At 47.8% G+C, this 17,085-nt stretch overlaps 1 protein-coding gene across 1 annotated transcript in view; it reads right to left on the bottom strand.

The window, feature by feature from the left end:
• pfkfb3 (6-phosphofructo-2-kinase/fructose-2,6-biphosphatase 3) overlaps positions 1-16,322 on the bottom strand; it is a 116,646-nt gene extending 100,324 nt beyond the window's left edge. The window contains exon 1 of the mRNA XM_072471026.1: positions 16,034-16,322. Coding sequence (XP_072327127.1) covers positions 16,034-16,049 — 16 coding nt within the window. The 5' untranslated portion in view covers positions 16,050-16,322. The remainder of the gene's footprint in view (positions 1-16,033) is intronic.
• Positions 16,323-17,085: the final 763 nt, after the last annotated feature.

Here is a 17,085-nt window from a genome sequence, read left to right as displayed (position 1 = left end):
AACCATTAGCTCCACAATATTCTCTCCAAGGCAATCCCGTGGCCAATCAGAGTCGAATTGCCAACAATTCAGTATCCTTTTCTCCTGTAATTAAAATTAAGGTCTTTTAAAATTTGATATTCCTGCACTTGCCGTGATGAGTGCAAGGTGAAAAACTTCAGCAGCATGTCTCTCTTTTCAGTGACATTCATGTGGAGTTGATCCTCCTCCAGACTGACACCCTTGACAATTTTCATCTGCCATTTAGACCCTTTCGTGAACCCAGCGTGTTCACATACCCCAGCAGAGCTGCCAGCCACTGCCCCCCCCCCCCCCCCCCGCCCACCTCCGCCTGACCCACCCGACCATCTTCCCGAATTGGGTGGCTAACATTGACATGGCCTTCCAACCGGCCGCCTCCCGTAAAATAAAACCGGCAGGCATTACCGAAATGCGTGAGTCGGCACTCCGAACTGGGCGAACGCCAGGTTCCCAGTGCCCGCGCTCAATTCAGCCCAACATCGGCTCGCTAACCGTTCATCAGGACGGGGGGTGGGGCTGTTTGATCTTCTCCTTCATTTCCCCAGGGATCCTTAGATCTCTGTCTTGCGGCTGAATTTAGCGGATCCTCGCTGTTCTGCCGGTTCAAACCAGCTGCCAGCGTTGAGCTGGGCACGGCCTAACATTTCAGGCACAACGTCCGACAAGCTGACGGAACAACGCGGAGATGTCCAAGAAGGTTTGTAAATTACATGAGAAATGACTGTGCCAGCACTCCCATGGCACGGAGAACTGGGATTAAAGTGCTTTTTAGTGATTCCTGAAACGAGCAGCCTTTTAAAAAATATATATTTTTATTCAAATTGTTTTTTGTAACATACAAAATATTCAAATCGTTGAAACAAATGTTACATTATCTCCAACGCAACCCCATCCAACTTAACCCAGCCTCGTATCAAGGATTACCCCTCGTAACGCTCCCGCATTCCCCCTCTCCCAAAGAAAGCTCTAGCAAACAGACCAACCTTCCCCCCCCCCACTTACAGCTGACTGTAGCCATCTCCTCAATAAAGGTAATGAACGGCAGCGACCTTGATTAAAACCCGTCCCCCCGACTCTCTCACAGTGTACTTTATCTTCTCCAGGTGCAGAAAATCCACCAGGTCCCCTAACCAAGACAAAGTCTCTACCTGAGCAAGACTGGTCTCCCGGTTATTAGAGCGGCGAAGGCCAAAACATTTGCCTTCTTCCCCGCCTGCGGCTCTGGCAAGTCTGAAACTCCAACTATGGCCACCATTGGGCACGGCTCCACCTTAACCCCTAGAATCCCTGATATTGGTTTGCAAAAGGAGCCCGAAAAATCATCAAGCCTGGGGTAAGACCAAAACACGCGCACATGGTTCGCCGGACCCCCTAGGACATCTCCCCCCCCCCTGCCCCCCACCGAGAAGAACACACTCATACGCTCCATCGTCAAGTGCGCCCTATGAACGAACATCCTTTTAACAACAGGAGATAACGTCTTTTGTCCAGCCGAGCTTCTTCCTGAACCCCAAAACTGGCTCGGCAGAAGGAATTCTCACACCTGGTTGAGGTCTGCATAGTCATAAGTATTTCTTACCCAGAAACCTGCTGGGCCAAAGTAATCTTTGTTCGCCTGCTCATAGAGACGATGCATCGAGAACCCTCAATAGGCTCATGTTAAAGCTGGTGTCTTCCGCATTGTAGCCTCCTCTGTCTGAAGCTCAAGCATGTTTTCCGTGTCTTATTGCGATGGTCTATCTCCACCTGTGAAGTTCCTTGGCAGCAGGTACCATTTAAAGCAAATTATTGTTATCCATGTTGGCTAAGGATATCAAGGAACATGGGCTAAGGTGGGCAGAATTGAGGTGTAGCTCAATGAATGGCTGGCAGATTCAAGGTGCTCCTCCAACCCCGATACGACAGTATTTTTAAATGAACACATATCCTGTGGTTGTTGCAGTGGGTTAGTGAATCTGTACAACAGGTAGTTCCCCCTTTGATTAGACCCTGGCCATCTCAGGCTGTACAGAGGACCCAGACGTGGCTGCTGGGGGGGGGGTGACTTCAACTGTCGAGGAATTCCCTCCCCACCTCGCTCCCCTCCTTTAAGTCACTTCTTCAAACATGCCTCGTTGACCTTGGTTTTAGTAATATTTCCTCACGCGTTCCAGTCTCACACTTAGTTTTATTAAGTGCTGGTGGAGTTCCTTGGAACATTCCATTACGTTAAAGGTGCTCTATAAATATAAATAGTTGTGCCTCCGAGAATGGAAGGAAAGCAATCTACACTTAAGGCAGTGGGGAATGTACATTTGAAATAAAATGTAATAAAACTTGCCCTTAACGATGACGTTAGGGCTGATTTTTGGTGCTGCAGATTCTTTAACACAAGTCCAACTTGGAAACATACATCTCACGTTGTTACTGTGCTCAGTTGATTCTTACATCGGATGGTCTCTGTCGTGTTGGGTGCTCTGCTACACAGACGAACCAACACGGTTGCGGATGGTACAACTCAGTTTTATTATTAACAATAATAACATCTGTAAACTGGTTACTGTGGTTCGTTCATCACCCTCTAACCTGTGGGCCTAGCCCTAACACCATCTTGGAGAAGCACTCAGCACATGGTGAATGTCTGAGTCGCTTGCTGTGAGCTCTGTCCCCTGAGCTGTCTCCTGCTGGAATGAGCGGGAAGTGTCGTGTTCCCCGTTTTATACTGTGTATGCTTTTGCCTGTGATTGGCTGTGATGTTGTGTGTGTATTGATTGGTCCATTGATCTGTCCATCAGTGTGAATGTATGTTTGCACCATGCTGTTTATCTGACTATCATGACAGTCTCCAGGTCCTTACAAACTAAAGTGCATTAAGAGAGCTTACAGCCAGTTTGTATCAATCGACACAGTGACTCTGGACACTGGGATGCAGACATGCAACACCACCTCCTGGTGGGAGGAATGTAGACCTGGCCCCACCCCACAATTCACAGAAATCCATTCATTGGATGATGCCAAGACTGTGAGATTTCAAGGATGAACAGGAAGAGAGTATTTTTTTTATCTCGAAGAGTAGGTTGAGGAGTGACCTAACGGTGGTCTTTAAAGAGAGAATGTTGCCCTTTGGGGTGAAGAGTAAAACTAGGGGCCACCAAAACAAGACAGGCACCAAGGAAAGCATCTAGGAGAATTCGTTTTACGCAGAGTGGTGAGAATGTGGAACTTGCTACCACCGGGAATGGTTGAGGTGAATAGTGTAAATGGATTTGCGGAAAGGTTACACCAGCGAATGAGGGAGATGGGAATGGAGGGTTACAGCGAAGAGAGAGGGTAGGAGTCTGGGGTGGAGCATAAAATACCAGCAGGGACTGGTTGGGCCAAATGGCCTCTCCCTGTGCTGTATATTCTATGTAATTCGGAGGCACACTGCACAGTGAGTAGAGACAATGCGTATCGCTGTAGAAGATGAGGAGTTTTGAGATCTGTTGCTCCCCGTCAGCTGGCCAGAGGCAGTAGTGACAGGATTCTGGGAACCAGTTGACAGCAAGGTTTCACTGACACAGCAGGGTGCGAATCCATAAGGACCCATGAGGACGTCAGAGTGTTACATTGCCTGAAAATACTAGAAGCTTTAGTGGCACAGGCTTCAAGGGAAATTAGAGTTTTAATTGCGTGCATGAATGATTGAAGTTATAAATAGTTTAGGTGGCCCTGTCATTTCAATAGATCAAACATCAATTAAAACACGATAACATTATTGTAGTCTTCCCAACAAGCTCAGTAATTGCACTTTGATTGTTTGACCTTGAGTCTATTAATCTGCCACGTTATCCAAGCAGTAGATTGTTGTTTGGTGATTAATACACGTCGCCACTTGACGAACATTTTACAATTAAAAACATCTTTCAAACACACAGATATTGAACAGCTGTGGCCAACCCTGTGATGCCACAGGTTTCAAAACTGCACAGGGATTGCTGGATTTAATCTATAATTCTGACCATTTCACCTGAATACTTCATAATTTGCATTACCCTTTCACCCGCACACACGATATTCAACTACTGCGTAGGTTAATAGCACGAAAGGAGATTAGCCCTCTTGAGTGTGCTGTTTTTAGCACACTAATAAAGGTAATGAGTGTGTTAAAATAGATCACCCAGGAACTTGATGGGCAATGTCAACCAGTGCATAAAAAGCAGAGCCAGCAGTGCTGCAGAGGCCTCCAAAGTCATCTTCCAACCCTCGAGTCCGCTCCGTGGAGCAGGATGGGATGTGCTGGCGTTTCTCCTTCCAAACGGGACACAGAGACAGCTCTGTGACCAGCTACCAGAAGGAACTAGACAGCTCGGTAACGTCATCACAGCCTGACATGCTGAGGATCTGAAAATCCTTTAATGCCGGATAGTAGGATGTGAGCCCACAGGCAGCACAGCCTCCCAGTCCTCCATCACGCAGTTCTTAGCTGACAATGAGCAAGAGAGGTTGGACAAACCGTTACTCTCTGGACAGACGCAGTCTGGTCCTCCGAGACGAATAAAACTCCCAGAAGCGAGGGCTTACTCGTGGACCTATATTCATCTGCATGTGACAGGATTGGCCCAAACCTGATTGAAGTGTGGGAGGGTCTGCTTCTGGCTGGAAGCATGGAAAGCCTCATCCCTTTTATCGACAAACGGAAGCGGGAGAGGGACGACATCAGCCATTGGTGATCCATTGGCTTCACCTAGACTATAACATTCTGTCCAAGGTCTCATCACCAATCGAGTCAAGTCTGCTCTGGAGTTGGTGATCCATCCTGATGCTCTACGCAAACACCAGTGGCGCAGTTTTGAAAAAAGTTTAGAGTACCCAATTATTTTTGTTCCCCAATTTAGCGCGGCCAATCCACCGACCATGCTCGTCTTTGGGTTGTGGGAGTGAGACCCGCACGAACATGGGGAGGATGTGCAAATTCCACACAGACAGTGACGCGGGGCAGAACCTGGGTCCTCAGCGCCGTGAGGCAGCAGTGCTAACCACTGAGCCACCGGCGCAGTTTCAATCAACAAGTGGGAATTGGAAAGCTGTCCCTTCCAATCTGGAATAAGGCAAGGCTGTCCTCCCCACCCTGCCTTGTTTGTAGTATTGAACCTTATGCAAAGTCCATCAGGAAAAGTGCAGCTGTAAGAGGGGTGATAATCTCAGGTACTGGAGGTACTCTGGTCAAATCTTCCCTGTACATGGTCGTTGTCACTGTCTGGTCGACTGTCAGTGTGCAGGAAGAGTATCTGCGAACAGTTCGAAGGGGCCTCGGGAGCCAACGTAAATCACAGCAAGAGCAAAGCCATGCTCTTCGCACTATATACCGTATACGTCACCCGCTATCTATGTATCCTGATGTATTTATCATATGTTCCATGTTTTTCATGTATGGAGCGATCTGACTGGACTCTATGCAAAACAATACGTTTCGCTGCATCTCGGTACACGTGACAGAAATCTCAGTCTTTGAGACCTGGGCTGACGTATCGTTTGTCCTCTTCACCGTTATCACTGCTTGAAGATGTTGCGGATATGGTTCGGATGGGCCAGAGTAAGTACAAAAAGCAGGAAGGAGTGAGTAACCAGAGTGCAACAAAAACATCACTCAGAAACACTCCCTCTCCACGGCGGGTAAAAACCCAGTGTTCAGTTGTGAGGCCACTCTCTCCGTTGCCTTACAGGACGCAGCTTTGACCCAGACCTCATTCCTGCACCGTGATGATCACCTGAGCATTCTTCCCCTTTACCTGGTGCCTCCAGGTCCACAGGGACACAATCTACAAACCTCTGGGACAAACATACCCGATATCGCCCTCAACTGGATCCTCGATTTTCTGACCAACAGACCACAATCAGTAAGAATGAACAACAACACCTCCTCCACAATAGTCCTCAACACCGGGGCCCCGCAAGGCTGCGTACTTAGCCCCCTACTCTACTCCCTGTACACACACGACTGCATGGCAAAACTTGGTTCCAACTCCATCTACAAGTTTGCTGACGATACGACCATAGTGGGCCTGATCTTGAATAACGACGAGTCAGAATACAGGCGGTAGATAGAGAACCTAGTGGAGTGGTGTAGCGACAACAATCTCTCCCTCAATGCCAGCAAAACTAAAGAGCTGGTCATTGACTTCAGGAAGCAAAGTACTGTACACACCCCTGTCAGCATCAACGGGGCCGAGGTGGAGATGGTTAGCAGTTTCAAATTCCTAGGGGTGCACATCTCCAAAAATCTGTCCTGGTCCACCCACGTCGACACTATCACCAAGAAAGCACAACAGCGCCTATACTTCCTCAGGAAACTAAGGAAATTCGGCATGTCCACATTAACCCTTACCAACTTTTACAGATGCACCATAGAAAGCATCCTATCGGGCTGCATCACAGCCTGGTATGGCAACTGCTCGGCCCAGGACCGCAAGAAACCTCAGAGAGTCGTGAACACCGCCCAGTCCATCACACGAACCTTGCTCCCATCCATTGACTCCATCTACACCTCCCGCTGCCTGGGGAAAGCGGGCAGCATAATCAAAGATCCCTCCCACCCGGCTTACTCGCTCTTCCAACTTCTTCCATCGGGCAGGAGATACAGAAGTCTGAGAACACACACGAACAGACTCAAAAACAGCTTCTTCTCCACTGTCACCAGACTCCTAAATGATCCTCTTATGGACTGACCTCATTAACACTACACCCTGTATGCTTCATCCGATGCCAGTGCTTATGTAGTTACATTGTATATGTTGTGTTGCCCTATTATGTATTTTCTTTTATTCCCTTTTCTCCCATGTATTTAATGATCTGTTGAGCTGCTCGCAGAAAAATACTTTTCACTGTACCTCGGTACACGTGACAATAAACAAATCCAATCCAATCCTGAAAAAACAGAAAATGCCGGACAATCTCAGCAGGCCTGCCAGTATCTGTGGAGAGAGAAGGGGAGCTTAATGTTTAGAATCTGGATTACTCTTTGTCAAAGCCCTCATCCTGATGGCCACCTTTGTGTGCAACTGCGTCAAGCTGTTCATGGAGCCTCGGTAAGCAAACGGCAACTGTGTCTACACGCTGAGGTTCTACCTGTCCTCGATGTGGCGAAGGAAGGGTCTGGCTAGTGGAACGCTCTATTCAGTTGAACCATGCCATGCTATCTGCCCCTAGCGGAAAAGACTGGACAAAAAAACACTTTTGACCACATGTTCATCAGGCAGTGGGTTGCCCGTAATGTCTTTGAGGCCCTGCGGGAACTGGAGGTGGTGGGTCCTGTTGGATGTTCCTGAGCAGACTCTCAAACCCATTTGGCAGAAAACCCCATCATCAGAACTTTCAGACAAAAAACAAGATGTAGCTTTGGCTGGTGAGGCGGGCGCTCAGGGGCAGGTCCTTCCGGAATCTCCCCCCCCACCCCCCCCCCCCCCACCCCCCCGCCCCCGCCCCTCTGCACATCGCTCTCGAGGGGGCTGCGGTGGGGAAGAGATTGTTGTCCGCCGCATTCTGGAATTCGCCTTAGCAAAGACGATCTGGAATGAGGCACGGTTGATTTTGTTGAGGTTCATTCTGGGCAGCTGCGTGCCACAGGATTCTGCCATCTCCGGGCTGTTCCCATGCCAGGAAGAAGAAACGTCCATCGACCTCGGGCTAATCATCTGTGCCCGAGGCAGAGGGGACTGTCACTCGTGAAAATAAAAGCAAAATAGTGCAGATGCTGAGATATGAAATAAAAAGCAAAACATGTTCAGAAACGCAGCTGGTCTGGCAGCATCTGTGGCGAGAGAAACAGAGTAAACATCTGGAATCCCAGAGGACATTGGGACGCAAACCGCTAGCTCTGTTTCTATCGCCACAGATGCCGCCAGCATTTTCTGTCTTTATTACTGTCGGTCAGGAACTGGCCACAACAGCTGATGTTCGATACAGAAGAGACCGACACCCTTAGCACTGTTGCTTCACAGAGCCAGGGTCCCAGGTTCGATTCCCGGCTTGGGTCACTGCCTGTGCGGAGTCTGCACGTTCTCCCCGTGTCTGCGTGGGTTTCCTCCGGGTGCTCCGGTTTCCTCCCACAAGTCCCGAAAGACGTGCTGTTGGGTGAATTGGACATTCTGAATTCTTCCTCCATGTACCCGAGTACAGGCGCCGGAATGTGACGACTAGGGGCTTTTCACAGCAACTTCATTGCAGTGTTAATGTAAGCCTACTTGTGACAATAATAAAGATTATTATCGCACTCCATCGTAATTGTAAACACGGTGTGTAATGTACAATACTGGGAGAAACAGATTTGGTTTACAACTTTTGTTAATGTCAACTTTAAACAGTCATGAAATGTACTTCAATAAATATTGTGAATACGGTATATTTTGGAAAAATGAAACAGCACTTATTCCCCGTAATGAACCAATTACTTTCAGAGCACCTTCAGACTTCTCATAAAGCAAAGAATGTGGTCCAACTTCTCCCTGGATAACTACAAGTCTCTTTGTAATACTCAACTCAATCGAGATCACTATTTCGTTCATATTCTCTGCTGTATCAGTGTTTTACTCTTTCCATTCATGGCCTGTGGACTTACTGGCAAGCTCAGTGTTTATTGCCCATCCCGAATTGTTTGAAAAGCTGATGGTGAGTAGCCTTCTTGTACCGCTGCAGTCCATTGCAGCCAATTTGTGGCAAAGGAGTGGCTTGTCAGGTCAACTCAGAGGGCAATCAATAGTCAACCACATTGATGTGGGTCTGGAGTCATGTCTGGGTCTCAGACGAGGAAAGGCAACAGATTACCTGCTCTCGAGTTCTATTCGCTAACCAGTTGGGTTTTCTAAAATCGACAATCTGATAGCTTCATGGTCAACTTTACCGATACCAGGTTTATTCAATAGAATCATAGAATCTACAGTGCAGAAGATGGCCATTCGGCCCATCAAGTCTGCCCCGGCCCTTGGAAAGTGCACCCTACCCAAACCCACGCCTCCACCCTTCCCCCAAACCAACCTAACCGTTGGACACTAAGGGGCAATTTATCATGGCCAATCCACCTAACCCGCACATCTTTGGACTGTGGGAGGAAACCGGAACACCCGGAGGAAACCCACGCAGACACGGGGAGAACGTGCAGACTCCGCACCATAAATTGAATTTAAATTCTCTAAATGTGAGGATTTGAACTCATACAGATTACAAATACAAATAACCTCGGATGATGAAAACAAATGGACCAGAGTTCCAATTTCTGATTGAGGTCCACGCACCACGACTGGAAAGGGCTGATGAATACACAAATGGATTTTGCTTTAAAGCCCCATAATTGAACTGCCCAACAACCGTTACATTTGAACAGTGAGGAAGGGCTTTTGACACTCGTGCAATTGTGACACTAAGGGAAATTTTGGACACTAAGGGCAATTTATCATGGCCAATCCACCTAACCTGCACATCTTTGGACTGTGGGAGGAAACCGGAGCACCCAGAGGAAACCCACGCACACACGGGGAGGATGTGCAGACTCCGCACAGACAGTGACCCAAGCCGGAATCGAACCTGGGACCCTGGAGCTGTGAAGCAATTGTGCTAACCACTATGCTACCGTGCTGCCCCGTGTCGACCGCCATTCCAACAGAATCCTTCACCGGGCAACAAGAGATGCGAAGGCCACAACGTCGGCCTTCCTTCCCTCCATCAGCTCTGGCATTTCCGATACCCCAAAAATCGCCACCATTGGGTCCGGCTCGGCCGCTACCCCCACAATCTTCGATAGGGTCCCGAGAACCCCTTCCCAGTATCTCTCCAACTTCTCACAGCCCCAGACCACATGTGCATGATTTGCTGGTCCTCGCCCACACTTCTCACTCTCATCTGCACTTTCTGGAAGAACCCATTCATCCTCCCCCAAGTCATGTGCACCCTGTGCACCACCTTAAACTGAATCAAACTCATGCTCGTACACGAGGTTGAACGTACCCGAAGCATCCTCTCACTCCATACTCCCCATCCTATCCCTCCCCCACCCCAGCTACTCCTCCCATTTCTCCTTAATCCTCACCACTGCACTCCCCCTTGTTCCCCCAGCCTCCCACATATATCACCAATCCTGCCCTCCCCTTCCACATCTGGGAGCAGCAACCGCTCCAACAGGATGTACTTTGACAGCTTGGGAAATCCTCTCCATTCCTTCCACACAAAGTCCCTCACTTGCAACTACCTGAACTCGCTCCCCTTCGGCAGCTCCCCCTCTCCCGCAGCGCTTCCAGACCCTCAAACCTCTCCTCCAGATATAGATCGCTCACCAGCCCTGCCACCCTCCAACTCCTACACATGCCATCCGTCTCCCCAGGCTTAAACCCATAGTTCTCACACAACGGTGTCCGCACCGACATCCCCTCCGTCCTAAAATGTCTCAACTGATTCCACACCCTAATCGTGGACTGTACCGCCAGGCTCACCATGTACCTCCCCGGTGTCGACGGAAGTGACGCCGTCACCATGGCCCTCAGGCTGGAACCCCCTAAAGAACTCCTCCTCCATCTAACCACTCTAACCCCCCTCCTTCTCTCCACCGCCTCACCATCTACGCATTCGCCCCCCAGTAATAATGCAACAGGTTTGGTAACGCCAACCCCACCTTTCTGCCTCTGTAACAGGGCCCTCTTCATCCTGGGTACCTTCCCGCCCATATAAACTCCGAAATCGCTGCATCCAGTTTCTGGAAAAAGGCCTTTAGGATGAAGATCGGGAGGGTCTGGAATACAAACAGGAACCTTGGCAGAACGTGCATTTTTACCACCTGGACCCTCCCCGCCAACGTCAGGTGTAGCTGGATTGTGTTTCTAAGGACAAGTAAAATAAACGCCAACTTTTATTTCTCTTGCTCCCCAATCCAAGGGAATTCACTCATTTACACAGATAGCAAATGAGTGAATGGGAAAGCAATCAAACTGAGGGGATCAGGCACTTTCATAAATCACAAGAATGACACTTATGTAGTTTATATTCACTGTATTAAATTGCAGCTTTAAACCATTTAAGAGGCAAATCATTTTCACAGTGCAAGATTAATGGTCAGAAGATCACTACTGGGAGCCCTCGGAGAAATGAAAATCGGCAATCTATTCCTGGAAATTCCTATGTCCAGAAATGTTTTATGGGACAATAATTCACACTGAATAATTGCTACACGGTTACAAATAAAACGCCCAGCTTAATATGCAGCAGTGAGTGGGTGGTTTTACACAGTGGTGGATAGAGGAACAATAGCACACTCTGTATGATTTCTATTCTCTCACACCCTGCCCACATCAGTGACGACTACGTGTGTACCTATTGTGCTGTTCATGGAAACTAATATGGCTTAAAAAGGATGGACCCCAAGGAGAAAGGTTTAGGTGGGGAGAGAAACGAAAGGAATAATCGCGGAGAAAGGCCTTTGATGGTGGCAAGAGGAGAAATGAGGCAGAGACTTTAAGGGAGGGATGCCTCGAGTGCAGGAGGTTAGAGATTTCGAGATTCATCCCCAACAGACAAAGCATAGAAGAAGTGGTCATCGGCGACCCCTCGAAATCAAGGATGACGTCTGTCAGGCTTCGTATGATTGAGGAGCCCCAATTCTGGATTCATGAGTTCATCACGGTGGCACAGTGGTTAGCTAGGGTGGCCTTGAGTATATCCTTTGGTCACCCTTATGGAGTGTTAGCCAATGGTGAGCTGGGAGAAGAGAAGCTTCCAAGTAATGTGGTTCCCGGGCATCTGGACGCAATGGCCCATCCGTCGGAGTTGCAAATGAGACATAGTCATTTAGGGGGAGAAGTCTGGAGGTTTGTGCAAGCGGAGAACCCTCTCATCAACACCCCCACCCCCCCTCCACCCACCCCAACCAACTAGAGAAGCAAGCTTGAGGCAGGATTGAACAGGGTGATGGGGCGAAGATAGAAACGAAGAACTGACTTGGAAAAACTATGCCTCCTGCGGGGACATGCGAAACAGAACAGGACTGATAATAGCCTAGGAATGGGGTGTTAATCTACTTCTTTCAAAAACTGTTTGCTTAGGAAAACCAAAGGACAGATAATTAGATTTAATATAAATCTATACAAGAGTTTATTTATTTCAATTAATTATATCCTTTACAACGTCTGAACCCAAAAGGTACGTTAGAACATCATACTTTTGATTTAAAATGTCAACTCACAACACGCACAATTTGTCAAAACTATGGGCAGCACGGCAGCACAGTGGTTAGCACTGTGGCTTCACAGCGTCAAGGTCCCAGGTTTGATTCCCGGCTTGGGTCACTGTCTGTGCGGAGTCTGCACGTTCTCCCCGTGTCTGTGTGGGTTTCCTCCGGGTGCTCCGGTTTCCTCCCACAAGTCCCAAAAGACGTGCTGTTAAGTGATTTGGACATTCTGAATTCTCCCTCAGTGTACCCGAACAGGCGCCGGAATGTGGCGACTAGGGGCTTTTCACAGTAAGTTTGTTGCAATGTAAGCCTACTTCTGACAATAAAGATTATTATTATAAGCATGCCTGATGAACAAAGGGAGAAAGCCTGAACTCATCCCTGTAGCTATTTGCATATAAATAGCTCAGATGTGGGTTAGCCCTGCAGCCTCACGGCGCCGAGGTCCCAGGTTCGATCCCGGCTCTGGGTCACTGTCCGTGTGCAGTTTGCACATTCTCCCCGTGTTTGCGTGGGTTTCGCTCCCACAACCCAAAGATGTGCAGGCTAGGTGGATTGGCCATGCTAAATTGCCCCTTAATTGGAAAAAATTAATTGGGTGCACTAAATTTATATTAAAAAATCTAAATAAATAGCTCTGATGAGCACCACTCTCACACGTGAGCGAGATTAAATTTGCATGCATTTAAGATCACATTGCAGCTGAATAGCAAACTCTAGGCAGAAAATGCAAAGAGGAATAATGAAAAGCAGGAATATTGAACACTGAGAAGATAAGTGAAATGAAAGAGGGGAAGAAAAATTGGAGAAGGTGGAAGAAAATAAGAAAAAGTTCTGTTAATATTTTTACGTTATGTTTTTCTCACCATTTTCAGTGTGTGGATTAGGTGCAACAACAGGGTTCCTTAGAGCTTCTAAAGTCCCTTGTTCATATCTCGCTGGATGCCCTCATGAATGCTGAGAGAACTGATTTAAATAACTGTGGGAGAACATTGTGGATGTACAGCGCTAGTCACCGTGTCCACGGTATCAGCTGTGTTTTGTCGGAATCAACTTGCAAAAAAAAAAAAAGGCTGTCTGATCATTATTACATTGTTGCTCGTGGCAGCTTACTGTGTACCTGGCTTCCTACCTTACAACAGTGCCCCCAATTCAGAAGTAAGTCAATGGCTGCAACACACTTTATGTTGTGGACATTTATTTTTTGAATTTTTCTCGTGGTACAATAATTGTGCGATCATCAATAATCAATGGTTACCAGTAATGATAAATCAAGAGGTGGACTCAATTCTACTCAATTAGATCTGTTCAGATCAATGGGTTATATAGATATGCTATTTATATGTGATGATCGGAGCTGATAGATCATAGAATTTACAGTGAAGGAGGCCATTCGGCCCATCAAGCCCTTGGAAAGAGCACCGTACTTAATCCCACGCCTCCACCCTATCCCCGTAACCCCACCTAACCTTTTGGACACTAAGGGGCAATTTAACATGGCCAATCCATCTAACCTGCACATCTTTGGACTGTGGGAGGAAACTGGAGCACCCGGAGGAAACCCACGCAGATACGGGGAGAACGTGCAGACTCTGCACAGACAGTGACCCAAGCCGGGAATCGAACCTGGGACCCTAGAGCTGTGAAGCAACAGCACTACCCACTGTGCTACCATGCTGCCCATTGCTACCATGCCGCGATAGATATCCATACTTTACAGGCACATGAACAGTTTACCATTAAGCCATTAGGCCGGTTTCTTTTCCGGGTCCAGTTCCATTTATCCCAAATAATCACAGTGCCTGTCCACTGTGACTACTTTTCAGTATGAGTGGGGTGTTTGATCATGGGGAGCATCACAGGGTGAGCCCAAGCCTTCCATTACCCAGTGCAATTCCCAGTCGGAGGCACTGCGAAATGATCAGGAGGGGGAACCATGGCTGACTTGTTTTCCCTCTTTTGGACCTTGATACTTGGGCCAATTGTAACACTTCTACTCCCAACCCACAGAGATCACTTAATCCAACACAAAGAGAACCTCTATTCTGGTAGTATATACTGACACAGTGCCATGCAGTTACCTATTAATCCTAGCCAACAAAATAACCACCCCAAGTTTGGTAAGAATTACACTCTTAACCAGTTTACGATTATCAGTCAGGCACACAAGGATGGGTCACGCACACTTGCTAGAAGCTTCAGACACAGGGGCCCTTGTACTTTACAAACGAAAGGAACATGTCCAGGCATTATGTCCTTTTTTGAATTAAGCAGAAACAAAGGGGACAATAGATCTCTGGTGCATTCTACATGGCAATACCACAACCAATCAGAGCTGATTTACCAACTAATCAGCACCCTTTTCTGATGAAGTATAAATTGTTGCTCCCTTTTGAAATTTGGCACTCTTGCATCAGTCCTGATAAGTGCAAGGTGAAAAACTTTGTCAGGGTGTCTCTTTGTTTTCAGCAAAACTCAAATCATGACATGAGCAGTAATTTGGTAGGGAGGGTGGAGTGGAATCCATAATGGTTACTGGATATCAGAGACCTGTACCAATGATCCAGAGACATGATTTCAAATCCTGTCATGGTAGTTAGAAATCATAAATTAAATTAATTAAATAATGATAATAATCACTTATTGTCACAAGTAGGCTTCAATGAAGCTCAATGAAGTTACTGTGAAAAGCTCCTAGTCGCCACATTCCGGTGCCTGTTCGGGGAGGCCAGTATGGGAATAAATAAATCTGGAATAAATAGAGCGTGCCTGTAAAGGTGACGATAAGGCTAATAGATTATCATAAAATCCAATCTGCTTCACTAATGTATTTTGGGGAATGAGATCGGTCTTCCTTACCCAGCCCAGTCCGTATGTGACTCCAGAGAACTTTGGCTGACTCTTAAAACTACCCGGAAAAAGTGGTGCCAAGGACAATTAAGGGGTGAGCAGTAAATGCTGGACTTGCCAGCAAAGTCCACATCCTGCCAATTAATTTCAAGGACGGGGCAAGATGTGACTTCAGGTCTTCCCTCACATTGGCACAGCCTTTTTACCCTTTTACATACAAGCCAGGCACAGGGGGACACTGAACTGCCTGTTGGAAGGCGAGCTCTCTCTCTCTCTGCAAGATGTTTTCAATCACAAATACGGGGACAGTTCCAATGTATTTCAATACAACTTAGACATGTCGCCTGGACATGTTCCACACAGTTTTATTTTCAAACTAACGCCCTAGCAAAGCGGATCAATGGCAATATAGAAATGCTGGGTCAATAAGTACCCTCAGTCAGCTGGCGGTCCCTAATGGGTTGTTACATGGGTGAGTATTTACATCAATATAATTAATACCCTGAAAAGCAATTTCCATTTTTAAAAAAAACGACTCTTCCACGCTGGCTCTGCTGATTATCATAGAATTAACAGTGCAGAAGGAGGCCATTCGGCCCATCGAGTCTGCACCAGCTCTTGGAAAGAGCACCCTACCCAAGGTCAACACCTCCACCCTATCCCCATAACCCCACCCAACTCTAAGGGCAATTTTGGACACTAAGGGCAATTTATCATGGCCAATCCACCTAACCTGCACATCTTTGGACTGTGGGAGGAAACCGGAGCACCCGAAGGAAACCCACGCACACACGGGGAGGATGTGCAGACTCCGCACAGACAGTGACCCAAGCCGGAATTTAACCTGGGACCCTGGAGCTGTGAAGCAATTGTGCTAACCACAATGCTACCGAGCTGACTTGTCTCAATGCAGAAATTTATTGCAGAGCTGCAGCAACAGCCTCGCCCTAAAGCCTAACGCCAGGGAAATCACTTGAGGGTAATGAAACTTACCAACTCCTCGAGGCATCTTAAAATCGCCGGGATTCCCGTGGACCTGGAAAGAGGGGGACTGAGCTCCTGGAAGTCTCTCTGTCTGTGATCTCCGCACAGGCTGAAGATTTGGAGCTGCAAATCCCCGGGACAGCAGTATCTCCAGAAGTGCCTTACTCCCATAAACAATGATGTCAAACTGCGATCTCGGAAGTGCGTGCTTGCTTGGAGATTTAACCCCCGGCAGGCCAGCACACAAACTGTGTGTGTGGGGGGGGGAGAGATGTTGCGGGTGTCAATGCCACAGGCAGCCACTCCGATCAGCATCACCACTTCCTTGGCGCAGAGACAGGAAGGGGAGTTTTCTTTTATTAAAACAGGGATCAATGGGAAAGGAGACTGAGCAAGCGATTGGAACGCAGGTGTCTTAAAGCGGGGGGGGGGGGGGGGGGGGGATGTCTGGAGGCATCTTGTGGCGAGAGAAACCAGAGTTAACGTTTCGAGTCCTGATGGCTCTTCTTCGGAGCTGAGTGTTTTCTCTTTAATTTCGTGAGGGTTTGAGATTAGGAGGAGGAGGAGGGGGGGGGGGGTGGGGTGGGGGGAGTTATAGTCACATAACCTCACAGGCATTTTTTGGTTACATACAGCTACATTCCAGAATTAACACTGCAGAACAAGAATGGTGGTGAATAACCCCATGTTATGTTAATCTGTCTTTGTTGGAGGCAGAATGTTGGCCAGGAAACATGTCTTATGGGGTCTTGAATGTTCCCATGAATTTCCAGGACAGACAAAACACTGACTCTATTTAATGCCTCCTCTGAAGGACATGCTTGTACATTAAAATGACCGAAGATGGAACCCTTGGGTCCCCAACAGAGGTGATTGATTAGCACTGTTGCTGCACAGCGCTAGGGTCCCAGGTTTGATTCCCAGCTTGGGTCACTGTCTGCACGTTCTCCCCGTGACTGCGTGGGTTTCCTCCGGGTGCTCCAGTTTCCTCCCACAAGTCCCAAAAGACGTGCTTGTTAGATAATTTGGACATTCTGAACTCTCCCTCTGTGTACCCGAAC

Source organism: Scyliorhinus torazame, chromosome 13 (genome assembly GCF_047496885.1).
Source record: "Scyliorhinus torazame isolate Kashiwa2021f chromosome 13, sScyTor2.1, whole genome shotgun sequence".
Classification (NCBI taxonomy): Eukaryota; Metazoa; Chordata; class Chondrichthyes; order Carcharhiniformes; family Scyliorhinidae; genus Scyliorhinus; species Scyliorhinus torazame.
The sequence above is the reverse complement of the archived record's forward strand: the minus strand, read 5'-3'. Positions and strand labels throughout refer to the sequence as shown.